Here is a 19,984-nt window from a genome sequence, read left to right on the forward strand (position 1 = left end):
ATTACTCTCCCTTCATACAGTCCTCACCACCCTGACTACTCTCCCTTCATACAGTCCTCACCACCCTGACTACTCTCCCTTCATACAGCCCTCACCACCCTGACTACTCTCCCTTCATACAGCCCTCACCACCCTGATTACTCTCCCTTCATACAGCCCTCACCACCCTGACTACTCTCCCTTCATACAGCCCTCACCGACCTCACCACCCTGACTACTCTCCCTTCATACAGTCCTCACCACCCTGACTACTCTCCCTTCATACAGCCCTCACCACCCTGACTACTCTCCCTTCATACAGCCCTCACCACCCTGACTACTCTCCCTTCATACAGCCCTCACCACCCTGACTACTCTCCCTTCATACAGGCCTCACCACCCTGACTACTCTCCCTTCATACAGCCCTCACCACCCTGACTACTCTCCCTTCATACAGCCCTCACCACCCTGACTACTCTCCCTTCATACAGCCCTCACCACCCTGACTACTCTCCCTTCATACAGCCCTCACCACCCTGACTACTCTCCCTTCATACAGCCCTCACCACCCTGACTACTCTCCCTTCATACAGCCCTCACCACCCTGACTACTCTCCCTTCATACAGCCCTCACCACCCTGACTACTCTCCCTTCATACAGTCCTCACCACCCTGACTACTCTCCCTTCATACAGTCCTCACCGACCTCAGTCATCAGGCAGTGTTGGTTCTGTGTTCATGTCCAGACGGTACGCTTCTTATGTAACTCTCCATGTTCGTTTTTATTAAACTCACCATCTGCACCTGCTTCCTGACTCCCAGCGTCTTCGTTACAGCGTTTCACTGTAAAGTCTACACCAGTTGTATTCGGCGCATGTCATAAATAACATTTGATTTGATTACAGCTGAAGATACATTTCCATCTCTTGTGGATTCATAAAGTATTCTTCTTCACATGGTACAATATATGGCAGGCTGTACAGTACATATAGCTGTATGGTGGATATAGGGTACGACAACGTGGGGAATCAGCGTGACTCCATCATAGTCAATATTGCGTTTGTAGCCAAAAGGGTCATGGACTCCATTTTCCCAAATCAAATATGATGGTCCCAATATGTCATTTCCTTGGCATTGCCTCTTGTTCGGTACGTCTGAGGGTTCATTTCCCACAAGCAGGTGGGTTGTTGTCTTTATTGTCTGAGCTGATGACCAGGGTGTCTCTTCTTATTGTGATCTCTCTCTGTCCCCACTCTCTCTCTGTCTCCACTCTCTCTCTGTCCCCACTCTCTCTCTGTCTCCACTCTCTCTGTCTCCACTCTCTCTCTGTCTCCACTCTCTCTCTGTCTCCACTCTCTCTCTGTCCCCACACCCTCTCTCTGTCCCCACGCCCTCTCTCTGTCCCCACTCCCTCTCTCTGTCCCCACTCTCTCTCTGTCTCCACACTCTCTCTGTCTCCACTCTCTCTCTGTCCCCACGCCCTCTCTCTGTCCCCACGCCCTCTCTCTGTCCCCACGCCCTCTCTCTGTCCCCACGCCCTCTCTCTGTCCCTACTTCCTCTCTACCCCCACTCCCTCTCTATGTCCCCATTCCCTTTATAGTTTGCTCCGTCAGGAAGCAGCTTGATGCATTGTGATGATGATGTTCCCTCTGGAGAGTTCATCACGTCAAAATTAACCCCATTTAAATGTTAAGCTGGGGGCAGCTGGGGGGAAAGGCAGGCGTCACCCGAAACACCCTGGGGATGGGAGAGATGGGTGCCACTGTCTGCATCCCAAATGAAACCCAGTTCTTATGTTGTGCATTGTTTTCTAACTGGATCCATAGGGCTCTGGTCAAAAGTAGTGCACTATATAGGGAATAGGGTTCCATAGGGCTCTGGTCAAAAGTAGTGCACTATATAGGGAAAAGGGTGTCATTAATGACACAGTCAGAGTGTGGGTGTCACTGACAAGGTAATGACGCAGTCAGATTGTGGTTGTCACTGACAAGATGGCGCAGGCAGAGATGGTCGCCTCGCTTCGAGTCCTTAGGAAACTATGCAGTATTTCGTTTTTTTATGTATTTTTTTCTTACATTGTTACCCCAGGAAATCTTAAGTCTTATTACATACAGCTGGGAAGAACTATTGGATATAAGAGCGATGTCAACTTACCAACATTACGACCAGGAATACAACTTTCCCGAAGCGGATCCTCTGTATGGACCACCACCCAGGACAATGGACCTAATCCTAGAAGCCGGTCCAAAACAACAGCGCCGCAGAAGGGGCATTGCCCACTGCTCCCTAGTATACTACTCGCAAAATGTCCAGTCTCTTGACAACAAGGTAGATGAAATTCGAGCAAGGGTTGCCTTCCAGAGAGTCGTCAGAGATTGTAACATCCTCTGTTTCATGAAACATGGCTCTCTCAGGATATGTTGTCGGAATCAGTTCAGCCACCGGGCTCCTCCATGCCAACATAGATTCACTCCTCTCTGGGAAGAGGAAGGGCAGGGGTGTATGCTTCATGATTACCGACTCATTGTTAAGGATTTCGTAGTCGTTCTCCTCCTCAGACGAGGAGGAGCATGGATCGGACCAACATGCGGAGTGGTAGGTATTCATGTTTTAATGAACAAACAACAAACACTACAAATTACGAAACTCTACAAACGTGACTAACCTGAAAACAGTCCTGTGTGGCCCAAACACTGACACAGGAAACAAACACCCACAAAACACCAGTGAAACCCTGGCTGCCTTAGTATGACTCTCAATCAGGGACAACGATACACACCTGTCTCTGATTGAGAATCATACCAGGCCGAACACAAAATCCCAACATAGAAAAACAAACCTAGACCAACCCACCCAACTCACGCCCTGACCAACTAAAACAAATAAATAACAAAGGAAAACAGGTCAGGAACGTGACAGAACCCCCCCCTTAAGGTGCGAACTCCGGGCGCACCAGCACAAAGTCTAGGGGAGGGTCTGGGTGGGCGTCTGTCCACGGTGGCGGCTCTGGCGCTGGTCGTGGTCCCCACCCCACCATAGTCAACCCCCGCTTCCGTGGCCTCCTCCCAATATTCACCCTCCATGTCAATCCCGCTATTCCAAAAGGCAGTAACAGACTGAGGGGTAGCAGTTGACTGAGGGGCAGCACCAGGATAAGGGGCAGCACCAGGATAAGGGGCAGCACCAGGATAAGGGGCAGCACCAGGATAAGGGGCAGCACCAGGATAAGGGGCAGCACCAGGATAAGGGGCAGCTCCGGACTGAGTGGCAGCTCCGGACTGAGTGGCAGCTCATGACTGTAGGGCAGCTCCTGACTGTAGGGCAGCTCATGACTGTAGGGCAGCTCATGACTGTAGGGCAGCTCTGGCAGCTCCTGACTGGCTGGCGTCTCTGGCGGATCCTGGCTGGCTGGCTCCGGCAGCTCCTGGCTGGCTGGCAGCTCCTGGCTGGACGGCTCTGGCTGGTCCTGGCTGGACGGCTCTGGCTGGTCCTGGCTGGATGGCTCTGGCTGGTCCTGGCTGGACGGCTCTGGCTGGTCCTGGCTGGACGGCTCTGGCTGGTCCTGGCTGGACGGCTCTGGCTGGTCCTGGCTGGACGGCTCTGGCTGGTCCTGGCTGGGCGGCACTGGCTGGTCCTGGCTGGACGGCTCTGAAGGCTCGGGACAGACGGGCAGCGCTGGGCAGGCAGACAGTTCAGACCACGCTGGGCAGGCAGGCAGTTCAGACAGCGCTGGGAAGGCAGACAGTTCGGGCAGCGCTGAGCAGGCAAGCAGCGCAGGCGGCGTTGGGCAGACGGCCGACTCTGACCTGCTGAGACGCACAGTAGGCCTGGTGCGTGGTACCGGAACTGGAGGCACTGAGCTGGAGACACGCACCATAGGGAGAGTGCGTGGAGGAGGAACAGGGCTCTGGAAACGCACTGGAAGCCTGGTGCGTGGAGTAGGCACTGGTGGTACTGAGCTGGGGTGGGAAGGTGGCGCCGGATATACCGGACCGTGAAGGAGGACACGCGCTCTTGAGCACCAAGCCTCCCCAACCTTACCAGGTTGAATGGTCCCCGTAGCCCTGCCAGTGCGGCGAGGTGGAATAACCCGCACTGGGCTATGCAGGCGAACCGGGGACACCACCTGTAAGGCTGGTGCCATGTACGCCGGCCCGAGGAGACGTACTGGAGGCCAGATACGTTGGGCCGGCTTCATGACATCCGGCTCGATGCCCAACCTAGCCCTCCCAGTGCGGCAAGGTGGAATAGCCCGCACTGGGCTAAGCACGCGTACTGGGGACACCGTGCGCTTTACCGCATAACACGGTGTCTGACCAGTACGACGCCCTCTCACTCCACGGTAAGCCCGGGGAGTTGGCTCAGGTAACCAACCCGGCTTCGCCACACTCCCCTTTAGCCCCCCCCCCAAGAAATTTTTGGGTGAGCCTCTCGGGCTTCCAGCCGCTCTGCCTTGCTTTAGCCTCATACAACCTCCTCTCCGCTTTCGCTGCCTCCAGCTCCGCTTTGGGGCGGCGACACTCCACTGGCTCTGCCCAGGGTCCTTTACCGTCTAGGATCTCCTCCCAAGTCCATTCCTCTTTTCCCCATTGCTGTTGTTCCTGCCTTCCTTCTCCACTCCGCTTGATCCTGTTACGGTGGGTGTTTCTGTTAAGGATTTCGTAGTCGTTCTCCTCCTCAGACGAGGAGGAGCATGGATCGGACCAACATGCGGAGTGGTAGGTATTCATGTTTTAATGAACAAACAACAAACACTACAAATTACGAAACTCTACAAACATGACTAACCTGAAAACAGTCCTGTGTGGCCCAAACACTGACACAGGAAACAAACACCCACAAAACACCAGTGAAACCCTGGCTGCCTTAGTATGACTCTCAATCAGGGACAACGATACACACCTGTCTCTGATTGAGAATCATACCAGGCCGAACACAAAATCCCAACATAGAAAAACAAACCTAGACCAACCCACCCAACTCACGCCCTGACCAACTAAAACAAATACATAACAAAGGAAAACAGGTCAGGAACGTGACACTCATGGTGTAATCATAACAACATACAAGAACTCAAGTCCTTCTGCTCACCTGACCTAGAATTCCTTACAGTCAAATGCTGGTCATATTCTCGTCAGTTACCGTCACTGCAATGTACATTCCCCCTCAAGCAGACACCAAGACGGCCCTCAAGGAACTTCACTGGACTCTATATAAACTGGAAACCATATATCCTGAGGTTGCATTTATTGTAGCTGGGGATTTTAACAAAGCAAATTTGAGGACAAGGCCACCTAATTTCTATCAGCATATTGATTGCACTACGCGCAGGTGTAATACACTCGATCACTGCTACTCTAACTTCCGCGATGCATACAAAGCCCTCCCCCGCCATCCCTTCGGCAAATCTGACCACGACGCCATCTTGCTCCCACAGGCTTATAGGCAGAAACTCAAACAGGATGTACCAGTGACGAGAACCATTCAACGCTGGTCTGACCAATCGGAATCCACACTTCAAGATTGTTTTGATCACGCGGACTGGAATATGTTCCGGTCAGTCTCAGAGAACAACATCGACCTATACGCTGACTCTGTGAGGGAGTTTATAAAGAAGTGCATTGGAGATATTGTACCCACTGTGACTATTAAAACCTACCCTAACCAGAAACCGTGGATGGATGGCGGCATTCGCGCAAAACTGAAAGACCAAACCACCGCATTTAACCATGGAAAGAGGTCTGGGAATATGGCTGAATATAAACAGTTTAGTTATTCCCTCCGCAAGGCAATCAAACAAGCGAAATGCCGGTACAGGGACAAAGTGGAGTCGCAATTCAACAGCTCAGATACGAGATGTATGTGGCAGGGTCTACAGGAAATCACGGACTACAAAAAGAAAACCAGCCACGTTATGGACACCGACGTCATGCTTCCAGACAAACTAAACATCTTCATTGCACGCTTTGAGGGTAATACAGAGACACTGTCGTGGCCCACTTACAAGGACTATGCCCCCCTCATCTCCTTCTTCGTGGCCGACGTGAGTAAAACATTTAAACGTGTTAACCCTCGCACGGCTGCTGGCCCAGACGACATCCCTAGCCGAGCATGCGCAGATCAGCTGGCTGGTGTGTTTACAGACATATTCAATCGCTCCCTATCCAAGTCTGCTGACCCCACATGCTTCAAGATGGCCACCATTGTTCCTGTACCCAAGAATGCAAAGAAAACTAAATGAAATGTCTACCGCACCGTAGCACTCACTTCTGTCATCATGAAGTGCTTTGAAAGACTAGTCAAGGATCATATCACCTCCACCTTACCGGCCACCCTAGACCCGCTTCAGTTTGCATACCACCCCAACAGGTCCACAGACGATGCATTCGCCATCACACTGCACACTGACCTATCCCATCTGGACAAGAGGAATACCTATGTAAGAACGCTGTTCAATGACTACAGCTCAGCATTCAACACCATAGTACCCTCCAAGCTCATCATCAAACTGGAGGCCCTGGGTCTCAACCCCGCCCTGTGCAACTGGGTCCTGGATTTCCTGACGGGTCGCCCCCAGGTGGTGAAGGTAGGAAACAACATCTCCACTTCGCTGACCCTCAACACTGGGGCCCCACAAGGGTGCGTGCTCAGCCCCCTCCTGTACTCCCTGTTCACCCACGACTGTGTGGCCATGCACACCTCCAACTCAATCATCAAGCTTGCAGACGACACAACAGTAGTGGGCTTGATTACCAACAATGAAGAGACAGCCTACAGGGAGGAGGTGAGGGCACTCGGAGTGTGATGTCAGGAAAACAACCTCTCACTCAATGTCAACAAAACAAAGGAGAGGATCGTGGACATCGGGAAACAGCAGAGGGAGCACCCCATCCACATCGAAGGGACAGCAGTGGAGAAGGTGGAAAGTTTTAAGTTCCTCTGTGTACACATCACAGACAAACTGAAATGGTCCACCCACACAGATAGTGTGGTGAACAAGGCACAACAGCGCAGTCAGAGTGTGGGTGTCACTGACAAGGTACTGACGCAGTCAGAGTGTGGGTGTCACTGACAAGGTAATGACGCAGTCAGAGTGTGGGTGTCACTGACAAGGTAATGACGCAGTCAGAGTGTGGGTGTCACTGTCACTGACAAGGTGGACTTTACCTCTGACTCACTGCATGTGAAGCAGCATTATTATGACTGAGGTGTTATCCAATCATTTGTTTATTTGAATTATTATCAACTCATTATTGACGCACACTTTCTTGGTATTGGACACGGTAAACAACAACCATAATCGTTCTTTTTGTTTCGATTCAAACGGGAACATATGAGGAGACAGTTAGACTTGAGGTCGTAGGTATCACACATCTCAGAGGAGCACAGAGCAAAGATCAGGTGTCCCCTCGCCCCGCCCCGCCCCGCCCCGCCCCGCCCCGCCCCGCCCCGCCCCGCCCCGCCCCGTCCCCCTGTCCCGTCCCCTCCCCCCGCCCCGTCCCCCCGTCCCGTCCCCCCTCCCTCCCTCCCCCCGCCCCGTCCCCCCGTCCCGTCCCCCCGCCCATGTCATCTTATGCACTGTGATCTAAAAGGTAGGACTTGTCCTAAATCCGCACTCCTACTCTGAGACGACACACACGGACGCTCTAACGCTGCTCATCCATATCTTTATATTTATATATTCTTATTCTTATTCCATTCCTTTACTTACATGTATGTGTGTTAGGTATTTGTTGTGGAATTGTTAGATATTACTTGTTAGATATTGCTGCACTGTCGGGAACTAGAAGCACAAGCATTTCGCTACACTCACAATAACATCTGCTAACCGTGTGTATGTGACCAATAACATCTGCTAACCATGTGTATGTGACCAATAACATCTGCTAACCATGTGTATGTGACCAATAACATCTGCTAACCATGTGTATGTGACCAATAACATCTGCTAACCATGTGTATGTGACCAATAACATCTGCTAACCATGTGTATGTGACCAATAACATCTGCTAACCATGTGTATGTGACCAATAACATCTGCTAACCATGTGTATGTGACCAATAACATCTGCTAACCATGTGTATGTGACCAATAATATTTGAATTGATTTGACCCTTTAGTCTACTACGTAATGCAAAAAGCAGAGAATAGCTTATATCCAGCTGAGTCCATCTGCTAGCATACTGCGCCACTGTTGAAGGTGTGATTAACACATATGGTGACTATAGCTGAACAGACAGACAGTAGGCTACAGTGCCATGCCATTCTCCCACAGCTCATCTCTGCTGAAGAACAAGTCTATACAACAGGCTCTATGTGATGTATGATGACAGATGTAGCATCACAGAGTGGTGTATGATCACAGCATGCATGCTCTCTGGTGTGCTGTGAATATAATGAAGGCATTTGATTTGAATGCATAAATCACAGGGTAATAATACCAGGGTAAATGCTTACACATAGATGTCAGTCTGGGGAAAAGCAAAATGCATTTTGAGACAATGATTGTCAAGGCATTCTGCATTGAGTTAATAAAACTAGTATTAAATGTTCATATATTATATGTCATTTAAGTGAGGGGTTCATTTTTTCTTCATATCATCGTCTGCTGAAGGGTCATATTATTCACTAAACTGATGAGGAAGGGGAGCTCTATCATCAATCACATTATGGAAATGAAGTGCACGAGCCGCAGCCAGCAATGTGCCTCTTAAACCGCAGTGCTGCGCGAGCGTGATAGGGGCTTGAACCAATAAATACAGTCCGGTCGGTAGATGGCGGTAACACAGGAAACCTGATCTGTCAGGTTCACTAGAAGTCGGTCTCAGTTTGCAGCATTTGCAAAGGAGGCAGCGGAGCCGAGCAGTTGAAGGACATCAAATGAAACACGGGAGCGCTTTACAGCGGGTCCTCTTGAGTTTTGCGCGTAGCCTGTGTGCTCCGAGCCTGGAGACAGTACGTTTTAGTGAAAATCATGGAAGATAAATCAAATTCGTTCTCCAGCAACAAAGAAGGGGAGAAAGCAGATGGGAATAATGTATTTCAAAGGCAAGACTCGATACAGAAGAATAATATGGGGAGCCAGAACATGAAAGGAGGGGACCATGGAAACTCGGTGGGCTTCAAGGGGGACCGGGAGGAAGCCTTGGTCGGGTTCGACGATATAGACGGGTCCGGTAACCGACATGGCTTTATGCAGCGGCAATTTGGAGCGATGATGCAGCCCGGCGTCAATAAGTTCTCCCTGCGAATGTTCGGCAGTCAGAAAGCCGTTGAGAAAGAGCAAGAAAGGGTGCAGACGGCTGGATACTGGATCATTCATCCCTATAGCGATTTTAGGTAAGGAGTGGAAAGTCATCTTCTCAGCTTTTTACCCATGCCGTCACCCACAGAGCCAGGTCCGCAAGACACCACATCCACTCTGTCATCAGTGTGCGTTACGCATCGCCCAAAACAGAGGCTAATCTTGTTTCTGTATTGAGGCAATTATAGAGGCATTGATTGTTTTACCTATCGAATTGTGATCATATTCATATTTTCCATTGCAATGTTTGCATTATTCTAATGTGGAAGACAGAAATAAATGAATCCACGAAATGTCCTTGGAAAAAGGATGGTGAATGTCACGAGTTAAATACACAAATGCTGATTGTTCACACAACAATACACCAATAAGGCAGTCTTGCTTGTGGCATATGCGGTTCTATAATAGCCTAAGCGACGTTACCTGTGTTTAACATGACAGTAATGTAGGAACATCAAGGATGGAAACATATCGTTGTAGCTCTGCCTGCAATGATGAAACGAAGAGGATCATTGAGGATGGCCTCTGGATAGAAAAATACATATGCGGTAAAATTGTATCGAGAAACGACCACAGAGAATAGAGAGAGAGAGAGAGAGAGAGAGATAATTAAACATTGGTTATCCGCATCAAAATGAACAAGTGAATAACAAGGGAAGGCATGAATTCAAACACCCGGCATTTGAACAGTTAAACGGAGCCCGTCTGTAAAACCCTGAAGAATGTACAGAAAATAGAATGCAAAATGCTCTGACGTGGGATACACGTCCATCAAACATAAATCCAAGGAGAACTGCGCAGAATTAAACATGATGGAATTTGCCTATTTGTTTATAGGGAGCTATAAACCCATTACAACGATCCCTCGTATGATAAAGCTGATTGGTTTATTTGTTTAACGACTTAAATTGGATAAAGTTTGAGATAAGTGGTTAATGGGCTTGTGTAGACATTACGTCATAAATATTTGTATTATTTCTTTGCAACTATTGCTGTGCATGGATCATCACGCGTACACTGACTGACTGTCTCACAGACATTTTTTTGGACTGCATAGAACCGACCTAATACTGCGCATTGACATGAATAACAGAATGAGCCTGATTGAATGCTGCAAATAAAAAATATCATTCTTATTTTGGTAAATGTAAGTCAGTAGAATGTTGTTTGAGAGAATGAATGAATCTTCACATCGCCTGACAAGGTAAAATGATACCCAGTGGCCAAATGGAAGCTTTCATAATCTGCCTCGTTTGTTCAGTAACAGCCCAGCTTTGTATTGTGTGTTGTTTAAACATTGCAGTGTCATTTCAAGATATATATATATATATCTACACTTCCTGAACATTGACGTGTATGTAAATGCACTGCTATAATGTCAGATCCGAGTGTTCCCATATCCAATAGGCTACGTTTTAAATTCACAAATCAAACACGGCATAGTTGGTTGTGACTTCCCTTCCATCCGTGTCCCCTGCTAGAGTTGGATGGATGGTGAGGTGACTCCCCTTTGTTCCCGTCAGTAGCGAGCTGGGACTTCACGTTGAATCGGCTGAGTTTAACTCGTCGCTGTCCATGGTGATGAAATGCAACTCTGCACTGTGTGGACCTGACATAGCCCATCGCCTTCTCAAATAATCTACAGTATTAATAATAACCTAATACTAATCTAATAATCTAGTAGTGTGTTGGAACGTTATGGTGACTCGGTTAAATCTAACTCGTCGCTGTCCATGGTGCTGACATGAGACTGGAAATAGCTTCTGCTATCTTACTACTACACAAATTATGCTGTTTATGAGCAGGGGTGAAGGAGATGAAATTTCTTCCCGGTACGAGCATTTTAAAAATATATTTATTTTATGGGCCTAATCATATAATTACATATATAATCCCTATTAATTTAGTCAGATCTCTATGGATCTAATATTACAGACTTGTCAAATAGTTTTTAAGCCTAATTTGGCCTAGATATTTTTCTGCTTATAATTACCGACGTTTGGTAGGGTATTTGTTAGTCAAGTTGTCTATAATTAGATACATGCAGCTTCTCTTCTGTCATTACTTGATGTTTGTCTAGAATACAAAATTACGCCTTGCTCACCAGAATAATGTCATATATAAATTGATAGATTCATGTCTGCTTCTCTCACGGAGGTTTTCCGTGCAACATTTCCAAATGACATCAGTTTGACCCGTTTTAAGGAAACGAAAACTTATGAAAATGATCCAACATGTTTCTGGTAATATTTCAGTTCGTCTTGGATGAATAGTTTATGTGGTTGAAAACTAAATATAGCCCGTTTTTATGTTGCTGAAAGAAATGATATAATAATATGGTCCCTAAGCGCGTTTCCGCATTCTCTCAAGATGCTGAAAGAAATTATTCGTATTTCTCCAATTCTGTTCCCGAGACAAAATTAACATTCCACAAGTTTTCAAGTCTATTCACATATTTTTCATGTGACAGACATGCGGTAATGATAAATAGTGTAATAGCCTACACATTTCTTGGAATCTATGTTTTAATTATTGTGATAGGCGCATGTTTAACCGGTATGGCGTATCCCAACTATTTATTTTGCTGGTATACTCCATACCGGATCCAAACCAGTTTAGGCTACTTTCAATCCTGATTATGAGATATTTTGTATCTTTAGCTTCAGGACACCCCTTATCTTCTCATATAAATATTGGCTGTCACCAAAATAAAAACTCACATGTTATTGTCGTTTGAATGGTAGGATAAACACATTCCTTGCGTTGCAAATAGGGCGGGGTCACAGTGGTCGGTCATATTCCAGAACGGTGTGTCATTAGATTGTAGAAAGAAGGTTAGCCAGGATTAGAAATACTACATATCAGTCAATGAGCTTACTTTAGGCTACAGCAGGCCCCACAACAATTATGTAACATGATCAACCTGTTCTGGAATAGCAGACACACCGGGCATATTTTGCACCAATCACATGACTGCTTATTAACGAATAATAATTAGATAACTGTCTCATTAATAGAGATCATTTGAGAGATTCAAGCCTGTAAAGTTATAACACGAGTGCAATTTTTTTAACTAGCTACAATTTATTGGCTACAATTTATTGGAATCTTTGCTCGCACTCGACTAAAGAGAATTCAAATGCCTTGTTTTATACCAAGATGATTGAATGGAAACCTTGACTCCCTTTTACAACGTCCTCAAATGGTCACCTCCCTTGTCACATGACAGGGGTTCAGCAGTTTGCTCTATAGCCTTGCCTCATTCATGACACCTTCCACTGGGCTCTACATCACAGTGATGTGTTATCTTGTCAATGTAAAGAGAGAAGGCCATAAACAATGCCAGAGCAGAGCTCTTCCTTCTTGGCCCTGGTTTATATAATTGAGTGGCTATTCTACACCAATGCTGTAAGTCTACTCTGTATTCTTGGCTCCAATTCAGAATTGTATGGATATTCTATACCTTGCTACACTGCTATTCTATACCTGGCTACGCTGCTATTCTATACCTGGCTACACTGCTATTCTATACCTGGCTACACATCTATTCTACACCTGGCTACACTTCTATTCTATACCTGGCTACACTTCTATTCTATACCTGGCTACACTTCTATTCTATACCTGGCTACACTTCTATCCTATACCTGGCTACACTTCTATTCTACACCTGGCTACACTTCTATCCTATACCTGGCTACACTTCTATTCTATACCTGGCTACACTTCTATCCTATACCTGGCTACACTTCTATTCTATACCTGGCTACACTTCTATTCTATACCTGGCTACACTTCTATTTTATACCTGGCTACACTTCTATTCTATACCTGGCTACACTTCTATCCTATACCTGGCTACACTTCTATTCTACACCTGGCTACACATCTATCCTATACCTGGCTACACTTCTATTCTACACCTGGCTACACTTCTATTCTACACCTGGCTACACTTCTATTCTATACCTGGCTACAATTCTATTCTATACCTGGCTACACATCTATCCTATACCTGGCTACACTTCTATTCTACACCTGGCTACACTTCTATTCTACACCTGGCTACACATCTATTCTATACCTGGCTACACTTCTATTCTACACCTGGCTACACTTCTATTCTATACCTGGCTACACCTCTATTCTACACCTGGCTACACTTCTATCCTATACCTGGCTACACTTCTATTCTACACCTGGCTACACTTCTATTCTACACCTGGCTACACTTCTATTCTACACCTGGCTACACTTCTATTCTACACCTGGCTACACCTCTATTCTACACCTGGCTACACTTCTATCCTATACCTGGCTACACTTCTATTCTACACCTGGCTACACTTCTATTCTACACCTGGCTACACTTCTATTCTACACCTGGCTACACCTCTATTCTACACCTGGCTACACTTCTATCCTATACCTGGCTACACTTCTATTCTATACCTGGCTACACTTCTATTCTATACCTGGCTACACTTCTATTCTATACCTGGCTACACTGCTATTCTATACCTGGCTACACTGCTATTCTATACCTGGCTACACTTCTATCCTATACTTGGCTACACTTCTATCCTATACTTGGCTAAGCTGCTATTCTTTTAAAACAAAAGCAAAATATGTTTTATTGTCATGTACACCAGATGTGTTGGATATCAAATTAAATCAAATCCAACTTTATTAGTCACATGCGCCGAATACAACATGTGCAGACTTTACCGTGAAATGCTTACTTACAAGCCCTTAACCAACAGTGCAGTTCAAGAAGAAGAAAATATTTACCAAGTAGACTAAAGTAAAAAAGTATAAAAAGTAACACAATAAAATAACAATAACGAGGCTATATACAGGGGGTACTGGTACAGAGTCAGTGTGCTGGGGAACAGGTTAGAGGTCATTTGTACATGTAGGTAGGAGTGAAGTGACTATGCATAGATAATAAACAGTGAGTACCAGCAGTGGACAAGACAAATGGGGGGGGGGGGGGGGGGGGGGGGGTCAAGGTAAATAGTCCGGTGGCCATTTGATTAATTGTTCAGCAGTCTTATGGCTTGGGGGTAGAAGCTGTTAAGGAGCCTTTTGGTCCTAGACTTGGCGCTCCGGTACCGCTTGCCGTGCGGTAGCAGAGAAAACAGTCTATGACTTGGGTGACTGGAGTCTCTGACAATTTTTTGGGCTTTCCTCTGACGCCGCCTATTATATAGGTCCTGGATGGCAGGATGGCAAGGGTGCTCTTTTTGTTTGGCTCAAATCCTCCTGTCTGTATCCGCTTGAAAAATAAACCCCTTCTTTTTTTTTTCATCAGATCATTTCAGGGACTTTGTCTTTGTTGTTATTCAATTTCTCTGCTGTGTTCCCAGAATTAGACTGATGTACTGTCTGGCTGCTGCATCATTTAGACATGTAATCGGATGGAGCCCCTCTCTAGTACATGTTAGTCATTTAGCTGACACTCTTATCCAGAGCGACTTACAGGAGCAATTAGGGTTAAGCGCCTTGCTCAAGGGCACATCGACAGATTCTTTTCACCTTGTCGGCTCGGGGATTCAACCTTTTGGTTATTTGGCCCAACGCTCTAACCACTAGGTTACCTGTCACCTGTCACCTGTCCTACTGTAGTTGGGTTTCCAATAGGTTTTTATGGTTCACAACACAAAAGGAGTGCCTTGTTTTTGTTGTTGCAGGCTTTCAGTTGTACCGTTTTTGGAGACATAAAACCCAGTTTATTTTGTGACTTTATAATGAAAAAAGGCCCCCACAACAGTCTATCAATGGTTTCCAAATATGTTTCATGACCACAACAACAATGTGACTTTGTAATGAAAATGAAAGCAACAACAGTCCACCCATGAATGACAGACAACACCGTTCACGACTGCTTTGTATAGCTTCAAAATGCATCTGGAACTTAATCTCCAACACATTCTTAATACTGAGGCTGCTTAAAGATTAATGGCTGGTTAGTAATATTAATTATTTATAGATTTCAGAAAGGGTCTCATGCTTGGCCTGTTGTAGACTAACGTTAGTTCTGTTGGAGAATACGCTTCTGTCTTCTTTCTTTCGTTTAGCATGACCATGTCCAGATAGAACCATGTCTAGATAGCACCATGTCTAGATAGCACCATGTCCAGATAGCACCATGTCCAGATAGCACCATGTCTAGATAGCACCATGTCCAGATAGCACCATGTCCAGATAGCACCATGTCTAGATAGCACCATGTCCAGATAGCATCATGTCCAGATAACATGACCATGTCCAGAAAGCACCATGTCCAGATAGCACCATGTCCAGATAGCACCATGTCCAGATAGCATGACCATGTCCAGATAGCACCATGTCCAGATAGCACCATGTCCAGATAGCACCATGTCCAGATAACACCATGTCCAGATAGCACCATGTCCAGATAGCACCATGTCCAGATAGCACCATGTCCAGAAAGCACCATGTCCAGATAGCATGACTATGTCCAGATAGCACCATGTCCAGATAGCACCATGTCCAGATAACACCATGTCCAGATAGCACCATGTCCAGATAGCACCATGTCCAGATAACATGACCATGTCCAGATAGCACCATGTCCAGAAAGCACCATGTCCAGATAGCACCATGTCCAGATAGCACCATGTCCAGATAGCATGACTATGTCCAGATAGCACCATGTCCAGATAACACCATATCCAGATAGCACCATGTCCAGATAGCATGACCATGTCCAGATAGCACCATGTCCAGATAACACCATGTCCAGATAGCATGACTATGTCCAGATAGCACCATGTCCAGATAGCACCATGTCCAGATAGCACCATGTCCAGATAGCACCATGTCCAGATAGCATGACCATGTCCAGATAGCATCATGTCCAGATAACACCATGTCCAGATAGCACCATGTCCAGATAGCACCATGTCCAGATAGCACCATGTCCAGATAGCACCATGTCCAGATAGCACCATGTCCAGATAGCATGACCATGTCCAGATAGCACCATGTCCAGATAGCACCATGTCCAGATAGCACCATGTCCAGATAACACCATGTCCAGATAACACCATGTCCAGATAGCACCATGTCCAGATAGCACCATGTCCAGATAGCATCATGTCCAGATAGCACCATGTCCAGATAGCACCATGTCCAGATAACATGACCATGTCCAGATAACACCATGTCCAGATAGCACCATGTCTAGATAGCATCATGTCCAGATAGCACCATGTCCAGATAGCATCATGTCCAGATAACACCATGTCCAGATAGCACCATGTCCAGATAGCACCATGTCCAGATAACACCATGTCCAGATAGCATCATGTCCAGATAGCACCATGTCCAGATAACACCATATCCAGATAGCACCATGTCCAGATAGCATGACCATGTCCAGATAGCACCATGTCCAGATAGCACCATGTCCAGATAGCATGACTATGTCCAGATAGCACCATGTCCAGATAGCACCATGTCCAGATAGCACCATGTCCAGATAGCATGACCATGTCCCGATAGCATCATGTCCAGATAACACCATGTCCAGATAGCACCATGTCCAGATAGCACCATGTCCAGATAGCACCATGTCCAGATAGCACCATGTCCAGATAGCACCATGTCCAGATAGCATGACCATGTCCAGATAGCACCATGTCCAGATAGCACCATGTCCAGATAGCACCATGTCCAGATAGCATCATGTCCAGATAGCACCATGTCCAGATAGCACCATGTCCAGATAGCATCATGTCCAGATAGCACCATGTCCAGATAGCACCATGTCCAGATAGCATCATGTCCAGATAGCACCATGTCCAGATAGCACCATGTCCAGATAACATGACCATGTCCAGATAACACCATGTCCAGATAGCACCATGTCCAGATAGCACCATGTCCAGATAGCACCATGTCCAGATAGCATCATGTCCAGATAGCATGACCATGTCCAGATAACACCATGTCCAGATAGCACCATGTCCAGATAACACCATGTCCAGATAGCACCATGTCTAGATAGCACCATGTCCAGATAGCATCATGTCCAGATAGCATCATGTCCAGATAGCACCATGTCCAGATAGCATCATGTCCAGATAGCACCATGTCCAGATAGCACCATGTCCAGATAGCACCATGTCCAGATAGCATCATGTCCAGATAGCACCATGTCCAGATAACACCATGTCCAGATAACACCATGTCCAGATAACATGACCATGTCCAGATAGCACCATGTCCAGATAGCATGACCATGTCCAGATAACACCATGTCCAGATAGCATCATGTCCAGATAGCACCATGTCCAGATAGCACCATGTCCAGATAGCATCATGTCCAGATAGCATGACCATGTCCAGATAACACCATGTCCAGATAACACCATGTCCAGATAACATGACCATGTCCAGATAGCACCATGTCCCGATAGCACCATGTCCAGATAACACCAAGTCCAGACAGCATGACCATGTCCAGATAGCACCATGTCCAGATAGCACCATGTCCAGATAGCACCATGTCCAGATAGCATGACCATGTCTAGATAGCACCATGTCCAGATAGCACCATGTCCAGATAGCACCATGTCCAGATAGCACCATGTCCAGATAGCACCATGTCCAGATAGCACCATGTCCAGATAGCATGACCATGTCCAGATAGCACCATGTCCAGATAGCACCATGTCCAGATAGCACCATGTCCAGATAACACCATGTCCAGATAACACCATGTCCAGATAGCATCATGTCCAGATAGCACCATGTCCACATAGCACCATGTCCAGATAGCATCATGTCCAGATAGCACCATGTCCAGATAGCACCATGTCCAGATAGCATCATGTCCAGATAGCACCATGTCCAGATAGCACCATGTCCAGATAACATGACCATGTCCAGATAACACCATGTCCAGATAGCACCATGTCTAGATAGCATCATGTCCAGATAGCACCATGTCCAGATAGCATCATGTCCAGATAACACCATGTCCAGATAGCACCATGTCCAGATAGCACCATGTCCAGATAACACCATGTCCAGATAGCATCATGTCCAGATAGCACCATGTCCAGATAACACCATATCCAGATAGCACCATGTCCAGATAGCATGACCATGTCCAGATAGCACCATGTCCAGATAGCACCATGTCCAGATAGCATGACTATGTCCAGATAGCACCATGTCCAGATAGCACCATGTCCAGATAGCACCATGTCCAGATAGCATGACCATGTCCAGATAGCATCATGTCCAGATAACACCATGTCCAGATAGCACCATGTCCAGATAGCACCATGTCCAGATAGCACCATGTCCAGATAGCACCATGTCCAGATAGCACCATGTCCAGATAGCACCATGTCCAGATAGCACCAGTCCAATAGCATGACCATGTCCAGATAGCACCATGTCCAGATAGCACCATGTCCAGATAGCACCATGTCCAGATAGCATCATGTCCAGATAGCACCATGTCCAGATAGCACCATGTCCAGATAGCATCATGTCCAGATAGCACCATGTCCAGATAGCACCATGTCCAGATAGCATCATGTCCAGATAGCACCATGTCCAGATAGCACCATGTCCAGATAACATGACCATGTCCAGATAACACCATGTCCAGATAGCACCATGTCCAGATAGCACCATGTCCAGATAGCACCATGTCCAGATAGCATCATGTCCAGATAGCATGACCATGTCCAGATAACACCATGTCCAGATAGCACCATGTCTAGATAACACCATGTCCAGATAACACCATGTCCAGATAGCACCATGTCTAGATAGCACCATGTCCAGATAGCATCATGTCCAGATAGCACCATGTCCAGATAGCACCATGTCCAGATAGCACCATGTCCAGATAGCATCATGTCCAGATAGCACCATGTCCAGATAACACCATGTCCAGATAACACCATGTCCAGATAACATGACCATGTCCAGATAGCACCATGTCCAGATAGCATGACCATGTCCAGATAACACCATGTCCAGATAGCATCATGTCCAGATAGCACCATGTCCAGATAGCACCATGTCCAGATAGCATCATGTCCAGATAGCATGACCATGTCCAGATAACACCATGTCCAGATAACACCATGTCCAGATAACATGACCATGTCCAGATAGCACCATGTCCCGATAGCACCATGTCCAGATAACACCAAGTCCAGACAGCATGACCATGTCCAGATAGCACCATGTCCAGATAGCACCATGTCCAGATAGCACCATGTCCAGATAGCATGACCATGTCTAGATAGCACCATGTCCAGATAGCACCATGTCCAGATAGCACCATGTCCAGATAGCACCATGTCCAGATAGCACCATGTCCAGATAGCACCATGTCCAGATAGCATGACCATGTCCAGATAACACCATGTCCAGATAGCACCATGTCCAGATAGCACCATGTCCAGATAGCATCATGTCCAGATAGCATCTGTACCAGGATAGCATCCATGTCCAGATCGCACCATGTCCAGGATAGCACCATGTTCCAGATAAGCACCATGTCCAGATAGGCATGACCATGTCCAGATCATGACCCATGTCCAGATGAACCCTGTCCAGATAGGCACCATGTCCAGATAGCACCTGTCCAGCATATCATGATCCAGAGTAACACCAATGACCCATGTCCGAGAATGGAGCAC

At 46.7% G+C, this 19,984-nt stretch overlaps 1 protein-coding gene across 1 annotated transcript in view; it reads left to right on the forward strand.

Annotated features, from left to right (window-relative positions):
* The first annotated feature begins 8,957 nt into the window (after positions 1 to 8,957).
* Positions 8,958 to 19,984, forward strand: part of LOC120044172 (potassium/sodium hyperpolarization-activated cyclic nucleotide-gated channel 1) — a 158,693-nt gene continuing 147,666 nt past the window's right edge. Inside the window, exon 1 of the mRNA XM_038988756.1 lies at positions 8,958 to 9,322. Within this exon, the coding sequence (XP_038844684.1) occupies positions 8,958 to 9,322 (365 nt within the window). The remainder of the gene's footprint in view (positions 9,323 to 19,984) is intronic.

Source organism: Salvelinus namaycush, chromosome 3, assembly GCF_016432855.1.
Source record: "Salvelinus namaycush isolate Seneca chromosome 3, SaNama_1.0, whole genome shotgun sequence".
Classification (NCBI taxonomy): Eukaryota; Metazoa; Chordata; class Actinopteri; order Salmoniformes; family Salmonidae; genus Salvelinus; species Salvelinus namaycush.